General features: G+C 35.1%; 1 protein-coding gene across 1 annotated transcript in view; it reads right to left on the bottom strand.

Annotated features, from left to right (window-relative positions):
* Positions 1 to 5,425: 5,425 nt before the first annotated feature.
* Positions 5,426 to 24,709, bottom strand: part of EMC7 (ER membrane protein complex subunit 7) — a 34,739-nt gene continuing 15,455 nt past the window's right edge. The window contains exons 2-5 of the mRNA XM_077127356.1: positions 22,749 to 22,868; positions 17,422 to 17,560; positions 15,659 to 15,739; positions 5,426 to 5,912 (exon numbers count right to left, since the gene is read on the bottom strand). Coding sequence (XP_076983471.1) covers positions 5,760 to 5,912; positions 15,659 to 15,739; positions 17,422 to 17,560; positions 22,749 to 22,868 — 493 coding nt within the window. The 3' untranslated portion in view covers positions 5,426 to 5,759. The remainder of the gene's footprint in view (positions 5,913 to 15,658; positions 15,740 to 17,421; positions 17,561 to 22,748; positions 22,869 to 24,709) is intronic.

The following is a 24,709-nucleotide window of genomic DNA, read 5'->3' as shown; positions in this document are numbered from 1 at the left end:
GTGTCATCTCATACCACTGGGAGTAAGGAGAATGTAAGTCAGTGTCTCCTGTTAACAAGAGTGATATTCAGCTGACTCCTAAGAACATATATCTTCATTAACTGATCAATATTTATTACACAGCTGTAATGTGGTTTGTATTGTGGTATGTTTTTCTGTCCTAATGTTTGAGTGAAGTGCTTGCTCTTCCCTTTCACAACCAATGGCAATCCCTAGGGCCCAGGGCACTACAATTGAAGCCCAGGAAACCACCCTCCCTCTCAGAAAGAATCCTACCACTACAAGGACACTGAAACCTGATCTTGTAAGGGGATTCTATTCTGCTAATAAAGATGATTAAGTCTCCTCAGTCAGTTATTTTAGTTTTTACCACCAGTAATTTTTCCTTTTGTAGAAACACATATTGCTTAGAATATTTTGAGTTCATTTGAACCCATTTCTTCATGATCCGTTCACTAGGTGAAGACTCCTCCAGGCTAATTAATCATGATTCTCTTAAATTGTTTTCAGAGTTCTTATGTTCTAATTTCTTCATGGGGCAAACCCGAGGCAAAATGTGGAAAACAAACTTTGGTTCCACTGCCTGCTTTTGGACTTCTTCCAGTACACTTTTAAAGGACTTTCACTCACCCCATCCCTAATTCACACCCAGGTATAAGCAAGTTATTGAACTGCCTCAAGTCAGAAGTGCTTTTTAGGTAGGTGGGGACAGAGGGGAAAGAGGCTTTCTTTTTATAGGCCCTTCAAATAAGGGCCCAGAAATGGCTTACTTATTCTTCAAATTCATGGTCAAAGAGAAGCAGCCCAAAAAAGTACAGTTGAGGGTCCAGTAAGCTGGCTATGATATTAAAAATGAAAGCTTCATCTTTAATATCAAAGTATAGATTATGGTAATATATAAAAATAAAAGTTATAAACATGCATTAGAGTGACAAGATTATTTTTTAAAAAACAAATTTAATTGACATTTCTAGTATGTATACTAAAGTGGATCTAAAATGTTTCTTTGATAATTCTGAAACCAATGTGCAAGAAATAAAAAATGTAAAATAGTGCATAAAATTAGTAAAAGATCCATAAAGAAAGCAAGAGTATAGCATATAACCAGGATTTTAATGATCAAGCACTCCTGTCAGACAGAAGTTCATTATTTAACCTGTTATTTATATCCTCTGCTGTGTTTAAGTCTTCAAATTTCCTTTTACTTAGTTCAGGCCAGTTCTTTTTCAGCCTCATTTGCTAAGTGTAAAAATGTATTAGATAGGGACTTCAATTTAGAAGAGCTACAGCCCACCATTAAAAAGCATAATCAGCTCTTTACATGAAATCCCACAGAGGCTTCCAGGCAGTAAAAACCCAGGCAGGACAAAACTGGTCATCCCAGCCCTCTCCTCCAACCTTGTAGGGACTTGACATTGAGATGAAACATCTTAGAAGCAATGTAGCTACAGAGCCCTTTGTGCAGGGCAAGTTGACACTGGCCAAGTAGAGAATATTAATTGGCTCAGTTTTCCAGAACAGAGACTCCCAGACCTATCAACAGGGTGTGATTTCATGAGCAAACCTGCTCCACCAGCTCCAGATAAACTGTTGATGCTTTTAGGTAAAGGCTTTGATTGCTGTCAGAATTGAAAATCCCTCCATGAGAATACCACTTTAAGCTCATTTATTGTCAACACTAGAGAAGGGAAGAAGCTAATCTGAATAAAAGAACCCAGAACTGGGAGGCTGCTGAGAACACACTTTGCACAATCCACAATTGCACAGGATTTAGCCCTTTTTGTTCATTTCTTTGTGTGAAGTTAATTAGGAGACCTATGCTTTCTTCTTCATTCTTGGCTTTGAGACAATCTGTTTTGCCAGCTCTCTAGGACCTTTGACATAGAGAAAACAAATCTTGCAAACAACAAAGGGAAACTAGACTTCTCTAGAATAGGGTCTCTGACAAGGTCCTCAGAATGAGCAAGCCCAATTGTAAACTACAGAGACGTGGTGAGTGGGTGGGTGGAGCGTGTGCGAACTTCAGATCTTAGGCCTTCTATGTTTCCCAGTCTCCCAAGCTCTGTCTATGGTAAACCATGTACAGCATTGACTTATCTTTTGGATACTGTAATGTAGCTAACATTGTGATTTGTTTCTCTTTAGCTGTGAATTTGATAGCTTGCTGAGGAATCTTTGTTTTTCTTACCATTTTTGGTTAAACAAAGCATTTCACCAATATTCCTGGCCTCTGTTTTGCTCCTATGATGAATGTCCTTTAAGGGCCATGCTGTTGTTTGCCTCCTTTTAATTGTGAAATTTGTACCTAAGCCTATGGATTGGAATATCCACTTGACAGATCTCCAACTCTACTGTAAATACTGGAGCACAGCAAGAATATGGATATGGAGACTAGGCTGCTTTTCTGTAACATATTAGCATTACTTTGGATATTAAAGAAATTAAACTACATGGTAATCCAATGCCAAGTGTTTGAATAAAAAAATGATTCCAGGTTACCTTGTTAAATCCACCTATATTAGGGTTTCCATACAAATTTGCATAGCCTGGCCTTTTTAGAAGTGAGTACTTGGTACACAATGGGGGTATACATTCCTCTCGCAATCTTTCATGATTTCTTCTTTATAATGACAAGATTTCTGTGACTGACATGCTTCTCTTCCTCACTAGGACAAGGAGGTGGAACAGACCTTAAACCATGGCCCCTTTGAGGCCATGGGACTCTCACAAAACAGAACAGAAGCATTTCCTCTTCAATTGTGCAAAGAGCTGGTGCCCCTATTTCATTCCCATAGTAAATGATACTAATCTGACGTCCCAAAGCTGTTTAATCATCAAGTTTGAAATCATGTAAACTCTTGCCCAATAATAACCTCAGAGAGAGAAAGGGAAGGGGAAGGGAAATACCTTTTTTTTTAATGTCAGAGAAGGAGCCAGAAGCAAAATACTAAGTTTACAGAAAAGTTGCAACAATAGTACAGAGAATTCCTGTATCCTTCACCCAGTTTCCCCAATTGTAAATATTTTGCCACATTTTTTCTCCCCTCCTCCTCCTCTCTCACACACATACACTTTTTCTCAACCATTTGGGAATAAGTTGCAGACGTTATGCCCCTACCTCTAAATATGTCAGTGTGTATTTCCTGAGAACAAGGAGATTATCTTACATAACCACAATACAAATATAAAAACTAAAAAAATTTAACACTGCTATAATATTGCTTTGTAATCTATATGTCCATTGTGGGAATTTCTTTTCCAGTTCAAGATCCACTTCAGGATCACATAGAGCACATTCAATCCACTTATTTTTTTTAGAAGTTCTTTCAGTTTAGGGTTTTCTGGTGTTTCCTCATTAGATTTCAGTTCAATTTTGTGTTTGTATGCTTTGTTTGGGGCAGTGCATCAGTGCGTCACATCAGGAAGTACGTGGTGTTGTTTTGTTCCATTATTGACAATGTGAATGATCACTTGGTGAAGATGATGCCCCAAGTTTTCTCCACTTTAAATTTACTGAACAATTCTCCTTTGTGATGAACAATTTTGGGAAAGGGACTTTAAGTTTATATGAATGTCCTATGGGTCATCAAACTTTCATTCAATAATTTTTGCATCTATTCATGTCTCTTGTCCAAATAAATTATTACTATGAATACAAGTTGATGATTTTCTAACTCCATTATTTCTTCTACACTTTCTGGTAGGCATTCGACTGTAAAGAAGACTATGCCTCCTCATTTATCCATCTATCTAATCCTATATTAATAGCACTGCCTCATGAATTCTTATTGTAGTCAATTGGTTAAAATCCACTACTGTCATTACTTATATCCTTAAATTGTCACAAATTTAGCCAATGACAGACCCTTCTTGATGACTCCTGTCATCCTCTGATATATCCCCAACATTATTTTTGGGCACTCCTCTGCTTTCTGACACAAGATGTTTCAGACTTTTCTTAACTATCCCTATACCCGCCTAGGAATCATTTCCTGAAGGAGCCCTGGTTTCTTTAAATAGAGAATGATACTAAAAACAAACAAACAAAAACATCTGGACTCAGAGTATTCATTGCTATTAGGCCCTTTCAGTACATAGAACAAAGAAATATGTACAAGTGTATGATTATTAAAAATCATGACTTTACCTTGATAGCTACGATTCCAATTTCATGCCACAGGGTTTTTCTTCTAGTTCATATTTGTATCTTCCTTCTCCAATAGTGGTAATCCATGAATATAATATATTTACTCATTTGCTCAATCATACAATAGTTTCAGAATTGCAATGCTCATATCACTGTGAAAAACTAACCATTTAATTAGAGTTCCAAGATTTGTTTGCAGTTCTTTTTGTCTTAAGATTGAAGATATACAGTAAAATTACTATGTTCAATAATGGATCACTTTATAAATACTAACAAACTGATTTTGTTAATTATCTTGATGTCAAATTTTAATTATCACGTAATTCTAAATGTTTGATAGTTTTTTACTATAATTAATTAGAAATGTTTAAAAATAGCCAGTGGGTTTTTTTAAAAGTTATCTGTCTTTGTTTTTTATTTTCATCCTAATTGCATTATAGTAAGAGATTATATGAAACAAATTCTTTGAATTATTGAGGCTTGTCTAACGGCTATGGTTGTTTTTATGAATATTCCATGTTGAAAAAAACGTATTCTCTAATTGTTTGCAGAACTTATTCAAACTTTGTTCAATTCTATATCCTTACTAATTTCCAAGTGCTTGATTTATAAAACAAGAGAGGTAGGTATAGGTGCACACTACAATAACAGATTGGTCAATATTTCCTTGTAATTCTATCAATTTTTAATTTATATATTTTGAGGCTATATTCATAGTTTAGAATTACCTTCTTTTATGCATTCTGATACATACTTTGAATCATAAGCATCTCGTTACATCCAGGGAAACAAAAAGAGCCACCGAAGGGAAAAGGAAGAGATTATGAGAACAATTTGTACATATCAACAAAAGTTCTGGAATCCTCTTTGTAGTTTTCCTCAAATCTTTTGCAACAATTTACTTTTATCTGAAATATCTATTCTACTTCATCTCTTTTTCCTTCTCTAAATCTAAAGGAGTAATTAGTATAAGAGGGGATTTCATTGGTACTGAGAAAATCCCCTGCCTCAAAAAATACCTCCCCATCTACTTCCTCATGTCTGAAATTTCTATTTAAGATTTTGAGAGCTTGAGATTCGTTGTATTTTTTTCTTAACAGCTCAAAACTTGAATGAGTAGCGAACGTACATGCTCCAAGGCAGATGGGCACAGGAATGATCCAAAGGAGGACAAGCTCTCTGAGGTCGGGATCTTTGAGTTATAAAGACTTGGAGGGGCCCTTTCCCCTCTAGTCATGCCGATAAGGAAAAAAAGAAACAGTACGTGGAAAAAAAAAATGACAGAAGATGATTTTATCTCAGGATTAAGACTTATTTTAATATACATAATGTATAGTACTTCATATAATTTATTAATGTCATTTTCTATAGGACACTGTAATTAATTCAGTGACATCAATATTGACCTCATACAGATAAAGGATGAAAATGGGTTTTCTTGTGTACCAAGTACAAAACATGTGCTAAAAACTTATCACATACAATAGTTAGAGGAGACCAACTTTCAGGTTGACTCAAGTTTACAGTAGTTGCTTCACTCGGTTTTTCCTCAAGATCTGGATGCCACCCAGCATTGCCGTGTCTGCGCAAGTGCCAGCTCTGGACTGCCCAACTACCTCCTTTTGCCAGAACCACTTTTGCCTGTTTTACTGCTGCCACTGCTAGACCTGCCAGATGATTTTGAAGAGAAGAGTCTTGTCATGAACTCAGAAACATCAGGCAATTCATGGTTGGAATTCAGCATATTCATTGACTGTTCCATCTCCTGCAGGGAGAACAAAGCACAAGAATATAGATGGAATGCACTAGGACATTTTGAGTAATTTGACTTTTAATAGTTCTCATTAAAGGAAGGAAGAGAAGAGTAGAACAAGTAAAAGGTACCTGCTTCTGAGCAATGATCTAATGTCACTCTAACAACCCATTACTAGTAACCATGTTTTATACCTTGTTTGTACCATACCACCCTAAGCATTTTGGTCTATGGTAAATGCTCAATACTATGATTGTCTAGAGTTTGACTTAGCTTATAATTTTCATAAAGGGTATTTTCTCTGATAATAGATATATATGATCATACTTCTGGCATCTTATTTTATGTTTTCTGCTTAAAATGCTTTCTTAATGTTTAAACTAGTGCTTTTTAAGTTCATGCTTTTTTTAGATGCATATAACTAGAATATACCTTACACTGTATATCAAAGTATCAAGACAATTTGGAAGATAACTGCTGTATTTCCAAGAGTTGATTTCTAAGTCCCTTAGCCTAAATCTATGAGTACTTTATGTCTTGGATGACCTCAATTACATCATTTAAAACAACCAACATAAATGTTACCAACAAGTCACTGGTAGGACAGGATAAGGATTTGGCACTTTAGTTTTGAGTTTCTGTCCTCCTCCCCCTCCTTGCACCCCCCTTTTTCTTTAATACTCCTTATTGTGAAATATATATATACAAAGAAAAGGGAAAAAAAAGCATTAATTTCCAAAGTACTTTCAACAACTAGTTACAAAACAGATTCCAGAGTTTGTTACAGGTTACTACTCCGCTATTTCAGATTTTTCCTTTCCTTTTAGCTGCTCCAAAACACTGGAAGCTAAAAGAAATATCAATACAATTTTTTCAGCAGTGATACTCATTTGTTAAATCTTAATTTATCAGTTTAAACTCCTTCCTCACCCTTGATCCTTCTCTCAATCTACATGGATCTTTGGGTAATGCCCATTCTAACTTTTTCATGTTGAGAAGGGGTGTCAGCAATTAGTGATAGGATAGATGTAATTAGTTGATAATCTTGGAAAGGCTGGTTCCTTTGGGTTTCAGGATTTATCTGGCCTAGGAACCCTGGGATGGTTATAGGTTTCACAAAAGTAAACTTTGAGTGTGAAATTTTTATAGAGTCTCAGTTAGACCCCTAGGTGTTCTTAAAAGTTAAAAGTAATGATGTTGGTTGGGGTTTGGCAAACCATGGCAATTAGCAATATCTAGTCGAAGCTTGCATAAGAGCAGCATCCAGAACAGCTTCATTTGAACTCGACTCCATTTGAACTTTCTTAGCCACTAATGCCTTTTGCTACACTTTCTTTCCCCTTTTGGTCAGGAAGCTTTGTCAATCCCATGGTGCCAGGGTCAGACTCATTCCTGGGAGTCATGTCCCACATTGTTAGGGAGACCCCCACCCCTGAATGTCATGTCCCACGCAGGGAGAGCAATGATTTTTCCTACAGGGCTTAGAGAAAGAGGCCACATCTGAGCAACAAAAGAGGTTTCCTAAAATGAACTCTTAGGCCTCATTATAGGTAGTCTTAACTTCTCCACTACAAAAATAAGTTTCATAAGGGCAAGTCTCAAAATCAAGGGCTTGGCCAATTTTATTGGGAGTCCCCAATATGTGAGAGGGTACAAGAGGTTTCCCAGCTGGGAACAATAATAGTTCCATATATTCTTCTCTGGTCCCTCAAGGGACTCTACCAACACTTTTTAATTATCAGTCCGCCATAGCCTCAGATGTATCTAGGTATTACATTAAGCTATAAAGAGTTACAAGGCCTCATTCCTGTTCTGGGCTCATTGAGTTTTGGGTTATTTAACTGAGCTACCTAGACAGGCTGATTTAGATTGTATATCACAGAAAATTCAGGTTCTAGACAAAATAAACCTCTGTGCCATCAGTCTCATATATTAGGTGATGTTCTAGAGTATATACACTATCATCTTTTAATTTGTATTCTGATTTACCTTAGTCTCAGCCAGATCAGCTTCATTTTTATCTCTAATTGAAGATTTATCTCTTTTTCAGTTACCTTAACTGCTATTATGTAAAGCGATGCTAAGTTTCAAGGCTGTAGAAATCCATTTCTGAGTCTTAAGGTCACAGAGGTATTCAAAGTTCCAGGGAAATACCATTTTATACACATAGAGTTCAGCATCTGAGAATCTAGAAATACACTTAAAACTTCGGATCAAGTGTGGTTGTTATAAGAGCTTACAATCTAGGCTCCAATTTTCTTAAAAAAATTTCCTGAAAGAGACCATAGCATATTTATTCTTTTGTTTCTGGCTTATTCTGAACAACACATTTTCCCCAAAGTTCATTCAGTTCATTGCATGCCCTATGATACCCTTCCTTTTTGTAGCCACACAATATTTCATTATATATATATAATATATATATATATTCACATATGTGTATATATATACATATATATATGTGAATATATATATATTAATATATATTCACTTTTCAGATTCTCAATCATTGTTCCTTTTGGCTCCCTTCATCCATTGGGCATCATGGATAATGTCCAAAATAAACAAACCATGTCTTGCAGTGTTCTCATTTGGTTGTTCAATCAGCAGCACTCTCAATTTTAAACAATTTTCAATGGTTCAAAGAGACAAAGAACCGATAAACACAGCCTCATCAAATATCAAATCAAAATGTCCCCATTTATATCTCTTATCCTCCACGCCTCCCCCCCCCAATGATTTATCCCTGGTATTGCTGTGGTACTGTTGATGTCTTCCTGTTAACTACTGTTAACTACCATAGCATGCAATTTTAGTTTTTCTCCAAACCCCTCTATTATTGACTCTCTGTACAAGATCAAACCTTCGAAGTAGTTCATGCAAGAATATATTTATAATTGTAGAGTTAATTAGTGGGATACATGGCACTATACCTCCCTTTTCAATCATATTTACCTTCAGTACGGCAATGTTACTTATAACCCCACTAATTAGTTATCATCACTTCTACCCATTTCCTTACATTTAAGTTCAACCTCATTGGGTAATCTCTAGCTTCTGTGTACCTCTAGGTCCCCTATATTCTACAGTGTAAACCTCTGAGATTTCCTTTACCAGAACCATAACAGTGAAATCATACAGTATCTATCCTTTTCTGTCTGACATTTCACTCAGCATTATGTCCTTAACATTCACCTATGTTGTCACATGCTTTAAGACCTAAATTCATCTTCCTTCTGCATAATATTCCATCATATGTATATACCACATTTTGTTTATCCACTCATCTGTTGATGTTTCCATCTGTTGGCAACTGTGAATAGCTCTGCTATGAACATTGGTGTGTAAATGTCTGTTTTCTTTTTGGTTGGATTTGCATTGAAGATCTCCTTTTACACTTGATATGTCAGTAATTCCCTGCCAAACCAATGCCCAGATGTCATTGAAAGGATACAATTCTACTCGAGGGTCTATTAAAAGCTAGGCAGGGGTGCATGGGTAGTTCAGAATGCCTGACTGCCACACGGGGACACTGGGGTTCGATTCCTGGTCCGTGCACCACCACCACCTCACCACCCCCCAAAAAACTCTCAGCAAATAGGCCTGAAGCCAGAAGGAGACACTCCAAGATATATTGGGAATGAACTGAGATTGGCATCCACAGATTAAAAACAAAGAAAAGGAGGTGGGGGGAACTAACATGGAGTTTGCCAGACTGCACTTATTGCTTCTTCCCAGAAGATGGCACTCTTGAACTACCTTTCCCCACCAGGGCCCTCCTCACCTGGAATGTATTGCTGGCTGAGCAAAATGGTATGTGTGGCAGGACAGGATCTGTCCCTGGCACCGGGATTGGCTGTTCCCGCTGTGTGGGGCTGGGCAGCTGGTCACAGTGATCAGCTTCCAGCTGAACTGATGTCCATGGTGCCCTACGGGACTGCTATTTGCAGCATCCAGAGGAACGATTGATCTCAGTGCATGGCAGGGTGGCTTTTGGTGGTGGGCAGCTAGATATGCCTCTGGGCTCCTCACAGATGCTGCTGGCTGCAGAGCCGGGTGGAGAAGTTTCCCAAGCTAGTTGTTGGTATAGGCTAGACTGGAGAGACAGTCTGTTCCTTCAGACCCACACTTCTCCATATGCCACCACCCACCCCTGGTGGGTTAACAGCCAAACAGACACCCCGTACTCCCCATCCTGATCTCCCCACTTCTGTCCAGGACCTATGAAAAGGAAACGTAGAAGAACCTCTCCAATCACTTACCCCCCAGAATGTAGTTTTTTCTGTCCCCTTCTCTTGTTGTTCCATGGAGCCTACCCTATTCTGCCATCTACGCAGAAGTCTGTCCTTCCCCTATTTGAGCCAACAATCTATAAACTGCTGTTCCACTTTCCCACTATATTATTAATACAGTGTCTACTTCATTTGAATTTTATGTGACATTCCAAAGATGAGCTTAAAACTGATATTAGTTCAGATATAAAGGAAAATAGCAAACACTACATTATCTATCATTTTAAACTGAACACAATTAGAGTATTAGCTTGGACTTTCTCCTCAAAGAGAATTTATACATAAGTTTTCAAAAAGAAAGTGTTTTTACAGATAAGAGCAAGAAAAGGAATACTAGAAACAGACATTTTTTGAAAGTGTTAAAATAACCACAAATATTTGCAAAAACTAATTAGCTTAAAACAAACAAACAGAAAACTAATTAGCTTTGGTTACAAACTATCTAACTTTTTATTATGAAACACATGTTTTTGAACCTAATCAGAGATGTGTTGATAAACATTTAACAAATGGTCCTCTAAGGGAGAAAAGCACTAAACTGTAGCATTTGCCAATTTCTACAGTGTAATACTCTTGTCATAGCTGATTTCAATCTATTAATGAAACCATCTTGCAATACTTTCTAAAAATTTAATAATCAACAGCTGAGTCAATGAATTACTAAACCTAACTTAGTATAGGCATAACTCTGAGATATTGCCAGACCACTGTAGTAAAGAAAATGTCACAATAAAGCGAGTCACACAAATTTTTTGGTTTCCTAGTACATGTAAAAGTTATGTTTAAACTATACTATAATCTATTAAGTGTTTAATATCATTATGTCTCAAAAAAATGTACATGCCTTAATTAAAATACTTTATTGCTAAAATATGCTATACATCTAAGCCTTTAGTGGGTCATAATCTTTATGCTGGTGGAGGGTCTTGCCTCAGTGTTGATGGGTGCTGACTGATCAGGGTGGCAGATATCCGCTGAAAGTTGTGGTGGCTGTGGCAATTTCTACAGACAACAATGAAGCTTACTACCTTGACTGACTCTTACTTTCACAAAAGATTTCTCCGTAGCCTGCAATGCAGTTCAGTAACATTTTACCCACAGTAGAACTTTTTTCAAAATTGGAATAAATTCTCTCAAACTCTGCTGCTGCGTTATCAACTAAGTTTAGGCAATATTCTAAATCTTTTGTTGTCATTTCAACAATGTTCACAGCATCTTCACCAGGAGTAGATGCTTGTCCATAAGAAGCAACTACTCATCCATTCATGTTTTATCATGAGATTGTAGCAATTTAGTCAAGTCTTCAGGCTCCAATTCTAATTCTACTTCTCTTGCTATTTCCACCACGTCTGCAGTTACCTTCTCCACTGAAGTCTTGAAGCCCCCAGAGTCATCCAGGAGGGCTTCTTTCAAATTTCTGTAAATGTTGATATTTTGACCTCCCATTGACCTCCCACAAATCACAGATGTTCTTAATGGCATCTAGAATGGTGACTCCTTTCCATAAGGTTTTCAATTTATTTTGTCCAGATTCATCAGAGGAATCATTATCTATGGTAGTGATAGCCTTATGAAATGTATTTCTTAAATAATAAGGTTGACATGACTCCTTGATACATGGCCTACAAAATGGATGCTGTGTTAGTAGGCATGAAAATAACATTCATCTCATTATAAATCTCTGTCACAGCTCTTGGGTGACTAGGCGCACTGTGAACAAGTAGCAATCTTTTGAAAGGAATCCTTTTTCTGAGCAGTAGGTCTCAACATTGTGCTTAAAATATTAATGGTGTAAACAGATATGCTGCCATCAGGCTTTGTTGTTCCATTTACAGAGTAGAATACATTTAGCATAATTCTTGAGGGCCCTAGGATTTTCACAATGGTAAATGAGCATTCGTTTCAACGTTAAAGTCACCAGCTGCATTAACCCCTAATGAGAGAATCAGTCTGTTCTTTGAAGCTTGAAGTCAGGCATCAACTTTTCCTCTCTAGATATAAACATCCTAGAAGGCACCTTCTTCCAATAGAATGCTGTCTCTTCAACATTGAAAATCTGTTGTTTAGTGCAGTCACCTTCATCAATATCTTATCTAGATCTTCTGGAAAACTTGCTGCAGCTTCTACATCTGCAGTTGCTGCTTTACTTTGCAGTTTTATGTTATGGTGATGGCTACTTTTCTTAAAACTCATGAATCAACCTCTGCTAGCTCCAAACTTTTCTACTGCAGCTTCCTCACCTCTCTCAGCCTTCACAGAACCGAAGAGAGGTAAAACCTTGCTCTGGATTATGCTTTGGCTTTGAAGGGAATTTGTGGTTGTTTTGATCTTCTATTGAGCTTAATCAAAATTAAGCTTTTGATTTAAAGTGAGGGAAATGTGGCTTTTCCTTTCACTTGAACACTTAATGGCCTTTGTAGGGTTACTAACTGGCCTAATTTCAACATTGCTGTAGCTCTGGGAATAGGGAGGCCTGAGGAGAGGGAGAGAGACTGGGAACAGCTGATTGGTGGGAGAGTTAGAACAGGCAGAACATTAAGTGTATGGCATCCTAAAACAATTACAATAGTAACATCAAAATCACTGATCAGTGATTTTACATATACATATGTGTATATATATATCTGTGTGTGTGTATATATAAAATAACCGATATAGTAATAATGAAAAAGTGCATCAAAATTACCAAATTGTGACAAAAAGACACAAGGTGAGCTCATATTGGAAAAATGGTGCTGTAGTCTTGTTCAGTGTATGGTTGCTGTAAACCTTCAATTCTAAAAAATGCAACATCTGCAAAATGCAATAAAGCAAAGGGCAATAAAACAAGGTATGCCCTGTATATTTTTTCTCCCCAATATATTTTTATTAAATAATAGTTTCTCCTAAAACTGCCATTATGAATTCTGTTTCATTTTGCATACAGGAAAAATTACTGAAACAGTTTTCACTTAATAATGTAAACCAAATAGCAATAAGGATACACCTCATAATTGTCATCTGTTAATAAGCTAGAAAATTTATAACAAATTATTTTAATTTACATAATACATATATATAAGCTTAATATAAGACCCAACAGCTGAGATAATATTTAATTTTTCCCACCTTAAAATCAATGAATGTACATATAATAACATTTAGATTTAGAAACAAGATAAAAAGAACTTCCTGCCTTCTAGCCCACTTTCAAAAGCTTTAGACACAAACATAAGCATGCCTTATAGAATGCCCAAACTACTCTAGAAACAAGAGGAGAACAGTTAAGTGATTTGTCAAAATTCAAAATGCCGGCAGTTGGGAAAATTAGAAATAGGGCTGTACTTTATCCCAGCCTAGAGAAGCAAATAACAAACTGCTATAAATTTTACCTTCTTACCCTGTCACTTGGTCCAAACCAGACTTATCTATAACCTTAAGATCATGAAGTATTTATGAACCAACTCAGGGTCCCTAATTTAGATGAATGTAAACTTATCCTAAAATTGACCTACAAAGAAATGCTACTTCATCAGATCTCTGAGGTTCTCATATCAGGATATGCTTTTAGTCCTTTTCCTAAAACTAGGCTAAAAATCAAATCATCTAGATTTGACTTATTTTAATTATTTTAAATATATAATTATTTGATATAATTAAAATTGCCAAACTTTTGAGTCAATTTTCATAGCATGAAACAAAACATTTTTCTGAATCCTTTCCATTTTTATTCTGTAGGCCAATTATTTAGATGAAATTCCTGTCCTATGCTCTCAACTACCAACTCTTTGAATCAAACTCAAACCAATCAAGCAAAATAGCTATTCATTAAAATACCCACTCAAATTTATTCAATAAATTCAAATTTATTGAATTTATTGAATAAAAAATATTCAATATTTTGAATTTGACAAATTATTACCTGTCAAATGCTTAAGTAAGGGCTAGGGGTAATTTTAATTGATAATTTTAAATGATAATTAAGATAAAAACACTTGGGTGGTGCAACAGTGGCTCAGCAGGCAAGCCTGCTGAGCCAGAGACTAGTTCAATACCCAGAACCTACACGCGCAAAAAAAAAAAAAAAAAAACACTTAACAGTAATATTTAAAGCAGTCTCCTTTTATTAAATAGGAGCTGAGGAGGTAAAGAGAGAAAAATCACAAATAATCTCCCCAGATCTCAATAAATATAAAACCCTTGTCAATTCTAGAGTATCTAAGGCCCTGGAGAAACCTGGGACTTCATCACTTCCCAGGAAACCTCAGTAATAAGGGGAAAATTACTGCTTCCTGTCAGTTTCAGTCAAAGAAAAAAGAGAAAGTACACCAAGGCAAGTAGGTCCCCTACCTGGCTTCAACCAAAGTGACTTGGATAGTCTGCTGCTTCTTTCTTCTCTCCCACCCCACCCTGTTCCAAGGTTCATCTATTTCCCTCTCCCAGGGTAGCTACTGCTAATCAATCATTGCAGACTGTAGAGTCCTGCTAGGGATGAAAGTGTTTAAAATTCGTGGCTGCCAAAACTACAGTTAAATCAAATGTGTTAACATGCTCTAATAATCAAGAATAAAATGAATGTGGTAAGGGTCTTGAGCCTCTGCAGAAATATATCATTAGCTCTATGTCTGAATCCATTCTATGCTGAAGCTCTTGAATCAACAACTCTTTAGTGTTTACTATGTTCAAAACACTTTTCAAGGAATGGACTTTAAATCCAATGTGACTTCTAGTATTCCTTCTATTGATGCCACACAGAGTTAACTGGCTTAACTGATACAAGGATTGCATAGAATATATGACTTTCAACAAAATTAATCACATACTTATTTAGCAAACATTATTATTTATTTTATGTATATACTGTTTTATCATTAAAGAAAAATCTCCTGAAGAATCTATCTTCGACACAGTTTTTAAAAGTCTAAAGATTTTCATATGGAGGCTAGTATTTAAAAGAGACAAAGTGGTGGTGCCAAATTTGAAGCTTCTACTTCATAATCCCACTTCTCATTGCAGAAACAGGATAATATTATGATACAGTTTGAAATCCACTATTCCATATTTTTCCTCTTGGTCTCTCTGAATTTCTTTTGTGTATATGAACATATAAAGTGAACATGTACTCTGAATCAAGTTTTTTTTAAGTATAGCCATTATATGATTATCATTTTGCAAAATGTTTGGATTAGGTACACCAGGATCATTACGTATTTCGACTATTTTAACAGGTGACGTACAAACAGGCTAAAGCTAATGTGGCTATATAAAGAGACCCAGGCCTTTATTAGACGGACCCAACTGAATTTAGTTCCTTCAAAGGAAATAGATTAATTAAATGCCAGACATAATACTGTGTTAATACAACCTCTAGATGACTTTGGCTGGGGAACTAGAATAAAGTTCAAAAACACCAAGCCATCTAGCCACAACTTAAACTGATGCATTGGGATATGGGTTTAAAGATCCACAGCTGGATAATCAGCTTACCCTTCTCATATCAGGATCACTTGTATTGACCACTTTGGGCAAAAGTACAAATATCAATAATGGAAGAACCATCATCATAACCTGTGGAAGAAATAGACATTTCAGGAAATATTTTTCCTACTTAACAGTTAAAGAACAAAAATTGCATGTTATGAACAACCGATTGTTAAATTATAGATTCAAATGTTGTATGCAGAATAATATTAGCAGCAACTAACTTGATTCTACTGAAATTAGCTATGTGGATAGTAAAGTACTTGTAGAATGTTAAGAGTCTTATCTAAGGACGTTTGGACTTTATAGACACATCACTTCTTATTGGTGCTATTTATCATATTGCAAAGTTCAGGGATTTAACACAGTTTGCAAACAGAGCTTTCTATTCATGCTCTTCAATCTGTGGCTTAGCACTGGGATTGGTGATCCTGATGGACATGTGAGCTTCTCTTTTCAGATTACTTTGCTATTCTTGGGGAAAACATTGTGAGCAGTCCTAGCACAGTAAAGTCACAGCACATCAGGAGCAAATTTGACAATATATACTAGAAACTTCCAGAAGCTGCTGGGCAACATGTACATTGTTTTTCTTCTGCTCCATAACCAATCTAGAGCCTGACTTTTTACCCTCTGGATTCTTTTTAATCTTTATTTTCCTATTATATGTGTAAACATAAACAACACGTATGACGTTATTTCTATGTACCATGGTTATGCTAGTAAATGTGCAATGATAAAAATAATAGCTAATATTTACACAGCCAACATTTATATGGCACTTTCTGTGTGCCAGGTACAAATTCATTTAATTCTCTCAATAACCCTAAGAGACTGATTATATAATCTCCTTCACAGATGAGGGATATGAGTGGATGACTTGTCCAAGTCACATTACAAGTGGTGGGGGGAGGATTCCTTTCCTAAAAGTTACACTACATCACCCCTCTCAATAATACACACTCTTTAGAGTCTGTTTTGAAAAATAACCTCTTAGAAGCCTCTAGATCTGGATACAATTCCATAGAATTACAGAAATGACAACATGGAAGATATCTCTCAATAAGCTTTGGAATTTTATTGTTGCAATCCAAACTACCCTCCTGCTTCTCTAGCTCTATAAACAGGTTCTAGGTTCTAATTTATTCCTCTGTAGAGGATGTACAACCATTTGAGCATTCCTTTTTGTGATCTAAATAGCTATCAGTGAGATGATAAAAACTTAGACAATTCTAAGACAATAATTCAACTTTTGAAAATAGCAAAAAACAAGAAAGAAAGAACCAATTTATTTCTAAAGAACGTGTTTTACTAGTGGTTATTACCAAGCACTTAAATCACCACAGAATAACATCTCTCTTATTTCACATGTTAAAAAATAAGAAAATTTTACTGATGCCATAATGACATAAATGACAGCACACTCATCAACAGAATATGCAAGTACTATAAGGGATGAAACAGGCTGTATGTGTGACTCACTACATACTATTATTTTATTTGACTCTTAAAACATTTCATCATAAATAAATATTTATCCAACTTGTATTGCACATTTCAACATCAAATCTACAATGCAGTTCTCAATATATTCTTTACATTGCATATTCCCAAAGCCACTATTTTTCCGAAATCTATAAATTACTCACAATTATCCTTTCACCCCACAATCTGACTTTAGCTTTCTATCACATAAGGAAAGACATTTTTAACTGCCTGAAAGCAAATTAGGGATTAGTAAAGATGTTTTACTTTAGCGTGATACATACCATTGGGTTCATCAGAAAGTCTGTCCAGCCCCACGATTCCCTTTTAATAAAGTAAGAAGGTGGACCCGAAGATTTCATTTGAAGAGGATAGGGCAGTCTGACCACTTCTGATGTTTTGATGTAATTAACATATCTTGCCCTAATAAAGGAAAAAAAAAGCATCAGTAATTCCATTAAAAACATTAGTAATTAAAATAGTTGCTTATATTATCTATGCCTCATGTTTATCATTAGCTTTTTCCAAAATGCTTTGATCTTGAAAACTAATCAAAGTAGCTTTATGTGTCTGTCTAAAATATTTAGCAAAATATAGAGGAGAAATACAAGACTTGGACTCAAAAGACTTAGTTTCTGTCATAGCACTGTCATCACCTATTCCTACAGTTAGGCAAGTTCCTTAACTTCTCTTGTTATATCAAAGTTCTTTAAACTCCTTCCAGTGCTTAAATTATTTGATTATATTTAATAATGAATAATTTTATTATAAACATACTAAAATGCTAGATTTTACTTTTTTGATGGTGAGATATATGTTATTGGGTGTAACCAATTTTCAAGGCTATACTACAGGAAAAATTTATGATTCAAGAAAGCCCTGCAATGCGGAGTTAGGGTCAGAAAGGAAAGGGAGGGGTGGAGGATTATTGCTTAACGGGTATAGAATTTCTGTTTGGGGTATGAAAAAGTTTTGGTAATGAATGGTGATTATGGTAACATATTATTGTGAATGTAATTAAAATCACTGAATTGTACATGTCAGTGGTTAAAATAGGAAATTCTGTGTTGTATATATCTTTCCATGATTAAAAATTCTGAATGGAAGAAAGAGAAAAAGGAAGGAAGAAAGGCAGGAAAGGAGGGAGGGAGGCCTACCAGAATGCCATATGCACAAATGAAGAAAAATTTCAGAAGTTGGTGGATGTGGGTATCAGGGCGAGGGTTGAAAGAGATGGGTATGCTAGGGTATTATTTTTGTAACGGTCTTGAAAGTTTGAAATTATCTTAAAATTAACAGTTTAAGAATGGAAAACGGGGCAGAGGGTGGGAAAGAATGCCATAAGTAACACTGCTTTTTCACCAGAGGTGCCACTAATTTTAATCAAAACCCTAGCCATGTGCACACATATTCCATTATTTTTTGAAAATTGCCTCTATTTTTTCTATTATTTCCTCTGGAACTTCTATTAGACATGTATAGACCTTTTCATTCTTTATGTCACCTATCTCCTAAATTCTTTTTTTTTTTTTTTCACATTGTCTATTTCTCTATGTTATATTCTGGGAAATTTTTTCTGATCTACTTTCCAGTTCATTATGTCTCTCTTCAGTTGCTTAATACACACACAGAGTTTTATATTTCAGTGCCTATGTTTATGGTAGAAGTTCTATTTTATTCTTCTTTGAAATCTCTCTGATGTATTTTGGTACTATCTTGTTTCTTACGGCACCTTTCTTTCATTTCTTTAAGTATTTTAAATACCTTTTAAACTATTTTATAGTCTATAGCAATGGTTCTACTGTCTTAAGTTCTCAGAGGAGGGGTGTAAATCTCCCTGGCAATGTACAACATTACTCCTGGGGATGAGCCTGGCCCTGGCATTGTGGGTCTGAGAAAGATTTCTTGACCAAAAGGGGGAAGAGAAATGAAACAAAATAAAGTTTCAGTGGCTGAGAGATTTCAAATAGAGTCAAGAGGTCATTCTGGAGGTTATTCTTATGCATTATATAGATATCCCCTTTCAGCTTTTGGTATTCTGGAGTAGCTAAAGGGAAAATACTTGAAATTGTTGAACTGTAATCCAATAGCCTTGATTCCTGAAAATGACTGAATAACTGTACAGCTTTTAAGGTACGACCATGAGATTATGAAAACCTTGTGAGTATGGGCAGAAGAGTAAGAAAAAAAAGACAAAAATAAATAAACAATGGGGGTATAGGAGGTATGGGATGTTTTGAGTGTCCTTTTTACTTTTATTCTTTTTTTTTTTTTTTTTTTTTTTTTTTTTTAAGGAAAGACAGAGAGAAGGAAGGAAGGATGGAAGGAAGGAAGGGAGGAAGAAAGGGAAACATCTTTAAACATTTTCTTGTTTTATTGTATTTTGTTTGTTTGTTACATGGGCTGGGGCCGGGAATCGAACCGAGGTCCTCCGGCATAGCAGGCAAGCACTTTGCCCGCTGAGCCACCGCGGCCCGCCCTACTTTTATTCTTATATTTATTTTTTTGAAGTAATGAAAATGTTCAAAAATACATTGTGATAATGAATGCTTAGCTATATGGTGATACTGTGAACCAGTGATTGTACAATTTGGCTGATTAAATGGTATGTGAATATATAATATATCTCATTAAAATTGCATTAAAATGGTAGATGAAACAAAAAAACAAAAAACAAATAAAAATAATAAAGTTCTTGGAGGTCTGACTCATCTGCTAATTGAATATAGACTATTTTCCTGGGTTAATTCATAAATTCACTTTATTTATGTGTGGGCCCTCTAGAGAGGTGATACATTGGCTATGTCAGGAGTCCAGGGATTATGACCAGGGACCATCTTGTTAATTGACCAGCTTGGAATTTCTGGGTTATATATGTAGTAATAAATTCATTCCCCAAGTTTCTAAAAAAGGCATACTGTGACTACCAATTTTTAGGGGAGATTTTTCTCTCCAAGGGCCAGGTCCAGACTGTTAGTTCTAGCTTTTTGGATTTTAGTGCCAAGGGTTAAAGGGGGAACAAAGTCATAGATCTAATTCTGACCCCAAGCAAGCCCAAGGTATTTTTTTTTTTGCATGTGGATATCCTGTTGTTTCAACAACCATTTGTTTAAAAGACTATAGTTTCCCCACTGAACTGATATTCTTCCTTTGTAAAAGATCAGTTGATTATATTTGCGTGGGTCAATTTCTGGGCTCTCTATTCTGTTCCACTGATCTACTTGCCTATTCTTTCACCAATACCATATTATCTTGATTACTCTAACTTTACAGTAAGCCACAAAGTCGGATAGTGTCAGTCCCCTGACTTTGTTCTTCAGTACTCTGTTGGCTATTCTAGATATTTCGCCTTTTCATACAACTTTTAGAATCAGTTTGTTGACATCAACAAAACAATTTGCTGGGATTTTGACTGGGATTGTACTGAATCTATTGATCAGGTTTGAGAATAAATGACATATTAACAATGCTCAGTTTTCCAATCAATGAACATGGAAAATCTCTATTTATTTAGACCTTTGATTTCTTACATCAGAGTTCTATAGTTTTCCTCATATATTTCTTCTACATATTTTGTTAGATTTATACTTATGAATTTCTTTCTTCTTTCTTTTTTTGGGGTACTAAGGTAAATCATGTTTTGCTTTTATTTTCAAACTCCAATTGTTAATTGCTAGTATGCAGGAAAGCAATTGTTTTTTGTAAATTAACTTTGTGTATCAGCCACAATTCTCCAAAGAAACAGAACCAAGAAAGGGTGTGTGTATGTGTGTGTGGTGTACTAAGAGATTCATTTTAAGGAATTGGCAAGCCCAAAATCTGTAGATGCGGTCAGTAGGCTGAAAATGCAAGGGGGAGATGACAATGTAGTTTTGGAGGCAGAATTTCTTCTCTTTAGAATCCTCTGTTCTTTACTCTTAAGGCCTTCAATTGATTAGATGAGGCCCACATACGTTATTGAGGGTAATCTCCTTTACTTATAACCAACTGACTTTAGATGCTAATACTACCTACAAAATAGCTTCTCACCAACAGCTAGGCTAGTGTTTGACCAAACAAATTATCACTATAAACCTAGCCAAGTCGGCACAAAAAATTATCATCACACATGCTAAAGCAGGAGAAAGAAAACCCTACTTGTCCATCAAAAGGAGCCAGACACAACAATGATAGAAAAATCCATCAAAGGATTAATATGCTGCTGATATAAAGGATGAGACGGCTCCATGTATGACTAATTGTATACTCATTCCATTTGAATTGTAGTATATTTATTCATTACATTTTTTAAAAATGCAATATAAAAAAGAAAGGAAAGAAAAAAGGAAAAATTTTTAGTGTAAACACAAACTCAAATGTAAATGTTATGGTACTAATTGAATATATCTTTATTATATCAGCTCAATTTTGGGTCTCAACAATCAACCTAAATATGCTTGACATATAGCAAAAAGGTCACTAATGAAATAGAGTTCTTCCACCTCAATACTTTTTACCATTGCATAATCTGTGATTTATTATTGCAACATAGGAGGATACCTTCTTAGCTGAAATAAAGAAGAGATATTGCCATTTAAAGTTGCTTCATATACTTCCCAGTCAGGTAAGAGCAAAGAGGTGCTATTGTCTTGAAATAGTAAAATAAATAAATAGATAGATAAATATATTGGTAGATAGATAGATTAAATAAATAAATAAATTATCCAACAGACTGTGGACATCTATGCAACTGATCCTAACTTCAGGTGGGTTTATACTATTCCATACTTACAGTCTAAATTAGTCTAAAGCTCTTTTTACCTCAGTTTCAAAGCACATGTTTGTCAATTTAGGAATTTCAAAATTCCTCCTCTTCCAGATTCTAATACTATGTTTTTCTTCCTTGTATTGTGATACTCACTTTGAGATAAACTCCATAATATAATCTGGAATCCTAAATTTCCCAGAAATCCTAAATTTCCACTGCATACTGAATATTCCAGAAAAGAAGAACTACAGAAATAACTTGATCACAGTAGTATCAAATAAATACTAAGAGATAGTATGAAAATGTTCCCATGAAAAACAGGTGATAAACTGTTTATTATTTGCAAAAAACAGGTGATAAGCTGTTTAATATTTGTAAAACTGCTTCATCCTCTCTTCTGTTGTACCCTAGGCATTTTTTAGGAAAGAACCACATAAGTCTTGCTTGCTATTATGTCCTCAGAGTCTAACACAGATGCTGGCCATAATAACTGATCATTCAATATTTACTGAATAAATGAAATTAGTTAAATAATAAAAAAAGATTGATACTATAGAAAAACACTTAACCACATTTCATTTACAACTTTCATAGTGCATTTGCTCCCATAGTAAGTAATCTTACTTCTTCTCTGTGTAATCATATTTGGAGTTTTCAAATAAATTCTAAATGAGAGCAGAAGGCTCAGCTTTACAATCTTATCAATAGCCAACTGTTAACAATATAAAGATGTTTTATAAATTTAAGGAATATCTGTAGTTTAAATAGGAAACTTTTCAATCTTAACTCTAAATTCTGAAATGAATATATGATGAGGTATTCAGTAGCCCAACCTCTGGTAAAAATTAAATCAAGTATCCTCACCTCATTTTTCCTTTTGAAGTGATGTCCACTCGGACAGGATCAAATCTGTAAGCTGGAGATACAACTTCCACTACATAAGATCCAGAAGGTATATCATGAACCACAAAACTCCCATCTGTCCTAGAAAAATGAAAACTATTTTTAGTCACTTCTAAACAAGAGTCTATTCTTCACTTAAGTTTTAAATCATAACCTGTTAATTCCCAAGCTAATGCTAATAAAAGTGGCATTAAAAGCCATAAAGGCAATATATGACTCTAGTGTATTTCTAGAGGCAGATAGCTGATTACAGGATACAAGGGCTGTAGAAGGGAGAGGGAGTTATTACTCAATGGGTGTAAAGTATCTTTTCTTTTTTTCTTTAAATTTTGGTACATGCTTTATTGAACCCTTTGACTATAACAAACAGATGTGATAAAGCCAGCCTAAGTAAAGGGGGTCTGAGTATGTATACACATGGAAGCAAGTGAATTAAGTACAACTTCATGGAAATCCAAGTACAGTATAATCATATGGACAGACTGTATTAGTCGTGGAAAAAGAAGCATCATTCATGACCCAAGTCAGTTTCAGAAGGCCCAACAGCAGAAATATAGAGGGATTCTATATTCTGATTCTCCCACTTTCTCAGAATCAGATGTTCTTTTTTAAATAATTTTTTAATTTTTTAAAAATATAACAAACACAAACATTCTTAATTATGATCATTCCTTTCTACACATATAATCAGTAATTCACAATATCATCACATAGTTGTATATTCATCACCATGATCGTTTCTTAGAACATGTGCATCAATTTAGAAAAAGAAAACAGAAAAAAAATCATACATACCATACCCCCTACCCTTCCCTTTCATTGATAACTAGCATTTCAATCTACTAAATTTATTTAACATTTGTTCCCCTATTATTTATTTTTATTCTGTATGTTTTACTCATCTGTCGATAAGGTAGTAGATAAAAGGAGATTCAGACACAAGGTTTTTCACAATCACACCATTGCGAAAGCTATATCATTATACGATCATCTTCAAGAAACATGGCTACTGGAAGCAAAGTATCTTTTTGAGGTGATAAAAAAGTTGTGGCAATGGATATTTGAAATGGTGACATGATATTGTTTTTGTAATTAATACAACTGAATTGTATACAAGAAAGTTTTTTTTAAAAAAAGAGCCATTATCAAGAGTTATCTCCCACTTTAGCTCTCATAATTACATTGAATAAATTCTAAAAATACCCCAGACCACGCCAGAGCAGCAGAGAACCTTGACATAGAAAGTGCTTCTATTCCTTCTATGTGATAGAGATGACAGGTGGCAGGAGCACAGGTCCTATTATGAAACCATGTTCTCATTTTCAATGAAAGGAAACTATCAGTATAAATTATTACTACAATCTTAGGGTTTCGCTTTCGCCATTTCCATCTAACAATTTATTATAAAAAACGGCATTCTGTTCTAATTTTAACTTGCATTTTTTTCTTTCTTTCTTTTTTTCACAAATAATAAAAGGAATTTAAGTACCTTTGTTCCACTTGTGACAAATAGTTCCCATTTACTTTGGTTATTTCTTTTCATATATGTAGAAGTTTAAAATGTTCATGTAATTAAAAGCATCCATCTTTTCCTTTTTGATTCCGTCTAAACCTTCTAGATGTAGAAAATCGTCCCATTAGGAGCTGATAATTTCATTTTCTCCTAAATTTTAAAAAATTTGCCCTTCATTTTAAAAATTTCACAGATCTAAATTAATTTGTTTTAAAAATGAGAAACTGCTATTCTCAGGGAAAAGTTTCAGTTTCAAGAAAACAAATTGGTCTAAAGGCTCAACTTTATCAGAGAATTCCCAGCACTATAGTAATATGTTAAAATCATGCTTCTTAGATCATTAATTAGCTCTTTCACAGGTAAAGGAATAATTGATATGGGCCACATCCACTGCATTTACTAAAAAGAG

The sequence above is a fragment of the Tamandua tetradactyla genome, chromosome 14, assembly GCF_023851605.1.
Source record: "Tamandua tetradactyla isolate mTamTet1 chromosome 14, mTamTet1.pri, whole genome shotgun sequence".
NCBI classification, from domain to species: Eukaryota; Metazoa; Chordata; class Mammalia; order Pilosa; family Myrmecophagidae; genus Tamandua; species Tamandua tetradactyla.
Note: the sequence above shows the minus strand (reverse complement) of the source record. Positions and strands in the feature narration are given on the sequence as shown.